A 6,000-nucleotide genomic window follows, 5' to 3' on the forward strand; every position below is an offset into this window, starting at 1 on the left:
CAGCCCAACCTCCGCTTCAGGGCAGTCGGGCAGCCTCGAACGTATGCATCCGTGACGAGTATGTGCGGGCAGAATGACCACAGAAGAGATCTCTGGGCAATTTAAATAGTATATACCTTCACCTGACACGATTGAGCCAGACGTACTGCATGCCCTATGTGCTACAGTTCAACATGCACCACTACTCTATCAGCCTCACTCTGCTTGAGACTTTCTTCTCCCGCCCTTTGCCTTGCCCGTCGCACCTTCCTTTGCACTCTTCCCTGTCGCCTTCTTACTAACTCCCTTCCCACCCGTCGTCTTCCTGGCAGGTGCCTTAGCCGCCGCATTATTATTCTTCGCCGTCTTTTGCTTCTTACTCAGAGGAACCTCTGCCCCACTGTCTTCATCATTCTCATCCTCCTCCGCTGCGGCCGGGGCATCCTTGTTGGACCCTGTCGCCTTGTCTTTCCCGCTGCCGGACCGCTTGACTTTTGGTTTCTGCGGCGACGTTGACGAGGTGATGACAAGCTCCGGGGCAGATTTGACAGGTGCAACCTCGAGGACGTCGTTATCACGCACAGAGAAGAGTAGTGTCGCTGCCTGCTTTGCATACGCCGGTTCGCCCGCAAGCCCATCGCCCAGATTTCTCTCTGACGCAAACGTCTCCCATGAACGCCGAGGTTCTTCTTCCACAGGCGAAGCGGGGTTGGGGTCGGTCGTTGGCGAGAGCTCTCCATCTTCAGCAGGTTTACCGTAAGCATCCATCGTACCCGCATTCGGAGGCGCATCCCGTGTGATTTTGGGGTCAAAGAGAGTGATCGGGATAGACGACGCATCTTTCAGCGGTGCACTAGCAAGGAACAAGTCTTGAGGACCGATCTTGCGTTTGGATGGCCCGATATATTCAAACAGTTCCCAGCGACGATCGTCAAGTGGCAAGGCAGAGTCCGACACATGATCCGCGGTGTCTGGAGTGACGAGGGACATGTGTCGTTGCACAGGCGACAGATATGGCATGGCCGCTGATAGTTCGGGGAATGAACTAAGGATAGATTGCGCATGGGGAGAGACGGTTTCTGCCAAGAGAGCACTTTGGCATACAAGTCGTGCTTGGGGAGAAGTGCCTGCTTGCGATTCAGCTTTGAACTCTTGATCCAGACTCGTAAAAAAACAATACTTACAATCAATGATATACACCAGCATATCCGCCATTATCCTGGCGCTATTGGAATCAAGGATACCATCGCCGGCCTGGGGCTTGGTCAGCAAGCGTTTTGCTAACACAGGTCTTGAACTTACAAAAATAGCTTTCAAGAAGCAGACAGCTAGGTGCGGAAAATTTGGTTTTGGTGCCGTCAGCGATACGCTCTCGGATACCACAGAGCCTAGCGTAAACTTCAATAGGCCCATCACTGCTTTCAAGAGATGACTAGGCTGAGGCGGAGATATCCCGGGGGGTAACAAGAGATCGCTGCCATCGCGTGTCGTTGACAGGTTTCTCTCCACGGTCTGCAATGCTAAAGCGAGAAGGTCCAATAGCTTGTGCCGGGCGTTTAGTACCGATGGTTCGGTAACGGATTGTGAAGGCAGGTTGTTCATGCTGTCGAGGATGCGAAGCAGCTGGTCGATGGATTTGATATGGGTCTCAAGCTGCTGTTGTGATTCAGCTGCGATTGCATGGCCGAGCAATGTCGCGAGTCTCTCCATCCCTGCAGCAAGTATCTAAAAGATGCACATCAGTTTCCAATCCGCCTCTTTTTTTTTTTCTAACGGGACAAGGAACGCACTTCTTGAGTCACCATCGAATCAACTCCCTTGAACACCTCACATAACAAATCCGTATCATCCGCAGTCGTCTCACGATCCAGAGTAGCATGCACTAGTTGATTCAGCGTCTGCTTGGCCTCTGCCACATTCTGACCCTCTGCGATCCTCATCGTCAACGCTTTGAACTCTACACGCATCTCGAGGACGACTCGCGTCCAGCGCCACGCGCTGAATCGAGCAGACGTATCGAAATTCGGCAGGCCTTGTTTAGGTGATGGTTCTATAAAAAGGCTCATACTGTCAGTCTCTCTGACGACATGGGGCGGGGGTTGACGACTTACGGGTAGGCTTCTCCGACATGATACGCTTGAGCACATCAATCATCTTGCCCTCCAACCCCTGATCCATCCCCGGCCCACTCCATTCCCTCGCGAGGAAAGCGTCTTTCAGCAGATTCAGGTTCCTGAATGCCGCCGTCTTGAACTCTGCCGTCATCGCCAGATTCCTCAAAATCTCATCGATCCTGTGCGACACCTGATCAGGCAAAAGCTTGCTCTGCTCAAACACGACCAACAGGGGTAAATGTTGGATGAGGATCCCGACGGAAGAACCCTGTAGCACCGGCTGGCGCGAAGCTTGGACAATGAGAGATTCTTTCAGCGAAACGGGTGCAAGGTCGGGGATGAGCGGAGGTGAAATGAGGAGTTGCGCGATGATGTTGACGGTAGAGGTGATTGCTTGGATCTGCTTTGATGAAAGGCGTTTGCGGGGTGGGAGAGCGAACGGAGCGGCGTGTTTCCAAATGGGGAAAACGGCCTTTTCCAAGACGACCCAGGTGGAGAGGAAGCGGTGGGAAACGAGGAAGAGCAAGAGGCGGACCAGTACACCGGCTGGACGTGTCCGTCCCCCAAACGTTTCGACCACGTTGGCCGCAGAAAGGTTTTCGAGCCACGAGGTGACCGCATCATCCAACGAGTCGCCGTGCTGGCCCAAGACGGCAGACAAATGGGTCGAAATGACATGGTATAAAAATGGTTTTTGCTCGGTATTGCCTGCCTTTTGCACCACGTCGACAATCAACGTCCACCATTTCAACGACCAGCTCGAAAAGCGGCCGCATTGGCGGAAGAGTGCGGGGGCAACAGAGATGGCCGTGTTCTCTTTCCCTGTGGTCAGGATATGGGGTAAAACTTCAAAAACGTCCACCAGCTTGACACCCGCTGGAGGCGACGTCGACTATTGTTTTTAACCCGTCTTTTTTAGTAACTGCACTTCTTCTTCTGACGGGGAAAAGCCCGTGGCACTCACCTTGTCAACACTGGTCTGTAGTTGCTTCACCTCATCCTCGTCATCGGGCATCAACCTCTTCTTCTGAGCCAGTACTTTCAACAACTGCACCAACCTCGGATGCTCCTTTCCTTTTCTCTCCAAAGCATGGTGTCGATCGAGTAACTTGTCACCTAGCCTCGGCCATAAATCCATCGCCGTCCATACATCAGCATCGCGCTTGATGATGTCCAGTATGACATCAAGTATCTCGTCGTCCTCTGCTTCTTGTAGCGCCCGGACCATGAACTGTGAGACGAGATTGGGTGAGCTAACAAGGGGGGAGGAGAATGGCGGGGGGGGGCAAAAAAGAACTTACATCGGCGATTGTGGCGTAGCCGTGACTCTGTCTGAAAACTTGTGTTATCCGTGCAAACGTCGATGCGTCCATGGCCCGTCTCTCGCCATCGCTTCTGAGCGTTGCTCCCGCATTGGCAGCAATGGAAAATCTAGCAAAGACATAGAGGTAACGGGTCAACTGTGAAGATGCGGGGATCTCATAGTTGACCATTGTTTTGAGAGCTTCACTTTGTCCGTACGACTCTGCAGTGCGAAATAAATAAATAAGAAAAGACGACTTGGAAGAAGAACAACTCACCCAAGCCATACACTTCAGGCACATACTCCTTGACTTGCTCCTCAAAGGCTGCCAACACTGCTTTTTCTTCCAGCTCATCTCTTCTCCTTACTTCCAAGTCATCTCCACTCAAGGCGATCCTCCTCTGCTGCAAAAGATCCTTGGCCATCACGAAGACTGGCATCGACTTGAGTAATGCGAGGTGATGCGACCTGTCGTCGGACGCTGAGCGGAGATTCCTTGCAGTGTGACCGTTCGCGATCAGTGTCTGGAGGTACCGCCCATAGGAAAACATTCCTCTCCGCGTCAACTCGCCGATCGTGATCCCAATCGCGCGCACGTTATCTTCATTCCTCGCTGCGGGAGCTGTATCCAGCCACTTGTACACCACTTGAAACAGATCGATATGCTGTCTTTTCCCCAGCTTTGCTTGCGACGCTTGGTGTTCCTCCTGCTGCTCGTGCCAGTGTTTAAGCAAGGTATACACCGCATAAGGTCGATGAGCGCCGAGTTGGAAGAGACCCATTGACCAATTGAGAAGCGTGAACACTTTTTCTTCAAATTTGACAAGGTCGACGGGCGAGCAAGTGGGTGATGCTGCGCCGTCAAAGAATAGGAATGTGAGTTGACGCATATCGGTGTCTTTGCAGATGGAGTCGAGTTTCTAGCAAAGGAGGTATAAGTTTTTCCCGCGTAAAGAGGCATTCGCAACGTACCTGGATCTCTTCCATCCGCTGCCGCCGAGGATTCGAGCTACCGGCAGTAACAGTCGGTTTGAATGCGAGAGCCTCGTTGCGACGCTTGAGGTTCTCCCACTGGGGTGACGAGGTCGAGAGGATAGTGGCGAGAAGGGGAGAATGCAGCCTCCATGTCGAGGGGCTCAGCAAGACGTCCGGGTTGGCCTCGTATAAAGCCTTGTGTGTTATCAGCTTTTTGATCTTTATCTGAAACCTTTTTGCTTTTTTGCCTGGACGCACCTTGATGACAGTTATCAACATATCCTCCACTTTCTGCAGCAATTCCTTGCCGGGTGAATTTCTGACTTCTACCAGCTTGTCACATGCCGCTCTTAGGCAATGCCTTGCGCTCCCGAGATGATGCACCAGATCGTCCAGATACTCCCCGATGAGCTGCGCAAGGAATCCCAATTGGGCGAGGTTGACGTGTGTCAGATGGTCGGCGAGCCAGCCTGTAAAGAGCCGGGTTGATATCAGGTGTTTGGTATGTAACGCACGGAGAAGGCGGGTGCTACATTCGCGTTAGCTTGATTTGCCTGAGCTCGCAGAAAGTAAATGAAATCACCTATAATCCCACTTGGCCAGCCATTTCGCTCGAGCTTTTTCATCCTGCAAAATCCCACTGCCCGCTTTCGTCGCCGGCAACTTGCCGGCGACTTTCACCGTATTGGGAAGAGCGAGCTGGCCAAGCTGAATCCGTAGCCAAGAGATGACAGTGTTGGTAAACTCTTGCGAGTACCAGTCGTTGCTGGACACTGGCATGGCCGGAGTGGCGGTGACGGTCGTCGTCGAGCTCGGGGTCGCTGCAGCAGGCGAAGGCGCAGGCACGGATGCGGCCGTTTGGTGCTGCCTCGCCCGGTGCGCGGCGATATCGTTGGAACCGATGACTCGGATAAGCCATATAGCCCTGTCTATCGGGATGGGATCCATGGGCGCAAGATTGGGTGGTGGCTGGCGGACGGTGGTCAGTGGCGAGAACATGACGTCGAGAAGCTCGACGCCCTTGAAGCCGTGCGGGATCTGGTTGCGCATGAGCCAGTGCAGGGGGATATCCCGGTTGCCGAGGTCGGCGAGGAAGCCCAGCCGTTTGTTGTCCGTGTAGATGACCCGCCCCGGTATCCGGAACGACCGTTCGCTGTATGCAGTCAGCAAGCGACACGCAGGAGACGGGCACGCAGCGTACTGGAACTGTGGCATAGACTGCTCTTGCTTCTCGACGAGCTCCTTGCCGAGCTGCATGAGCATGGCGAGGCATCCGCCCGAGAGATGTTGGTGTATGGGTCCATGCATTGAGAATGTCTCGGCCTGTTCACACATGAGCGCCCGGCCGTGTATCTGGCACGCGTACTGACCACCTCGGAGACGAAGGGCTTGCCTGCGAAGCCGCTCTTGACGTTGTCCTCTGTGAGCACATCCTCCGGCTGGTCGAACCCGGGCCTGGAGGGGTAGAAGTCGGGGTAGCCTGCGGCTGGGTGAGCTCGCTGCGCTGGATGCATGGGACGTACCAAAGTCGACGCGGTTGTGGAGCACCGTCCTCCACGCTGGCGGGGCAAAGTCCTCTACGGCTGCGTTGTGTGCGACGTGTTTCCGGGGGAGGGGGAGGCGGGGCGG

General features: G+C 54.1%; 2 protein-coding genes across 2 annotated transcripts; both read right to left on the minus strand.

Annotated features, from left to right (window-relative positions):
• Nucleotides 1-195: 195 nt before the first annotated feature.
• CNBJ2140 (hypothetical protein) lies at nucleotides 196-3,185 on the minus strand (the record flags this gene model as incomplete). Its single annotated transcript, XM_768127.1, has 5 exons — nucleotides 196-1,106; nucleotides 1,164-1,704; nucleotides 1,770-2,029; nucleotides 2,091-2,939; nucleotides 3,152-3,185. 5 exons carry the CDS (start codon nucleotides 3,183-3,185, stop codon nucleotides 196-198), a joined length of 2,595 nt encoding a protein of 864 aa, XP_773220.1.
• A 1,523-nt stretch (nucleotides 3,186-4,708) lies between these two features.
• Nucleotides 4,709-5,885, minus strand: CNBJ2150 (hypothetical protein; the record flags this gene model as incomplete). The annotated part of the gene is made up of 4 exons (XM_768128.1): nucleotides 4,709-4,841; nucleotides 4,955-5,524; nucleotides 5,573-5,694; nucleotides 5,742-5,885. The coding sequence occupies 4 exons, from the start codon at nucleotides 5,883-5,885 to the stop codon at nucleotides 4,709-4,711; spliced, it is 969 nt and encodes a 322-aa protein (XP_773221.1).
• Nucleotides 5,886-6,000: the final 115 nt, after the last annotated feature.

This window comes from Cryptococcus neoformans, chromosome 10, assembly GCF_000149385.1.
Source record: "Cryptococcus neoformans var. neoformans B-3501A chromosome 10, whole genome shotgun sequence".
In the NCBI taxonomy this organism is placed as follows: domain Eukaryota; kingdom Fungi; phylum Basidiomycota; class Tremellomycetes; order Tremellales; family Cryptococcaceae; genus Cryptococcus; species Cryptococcus deneoformans.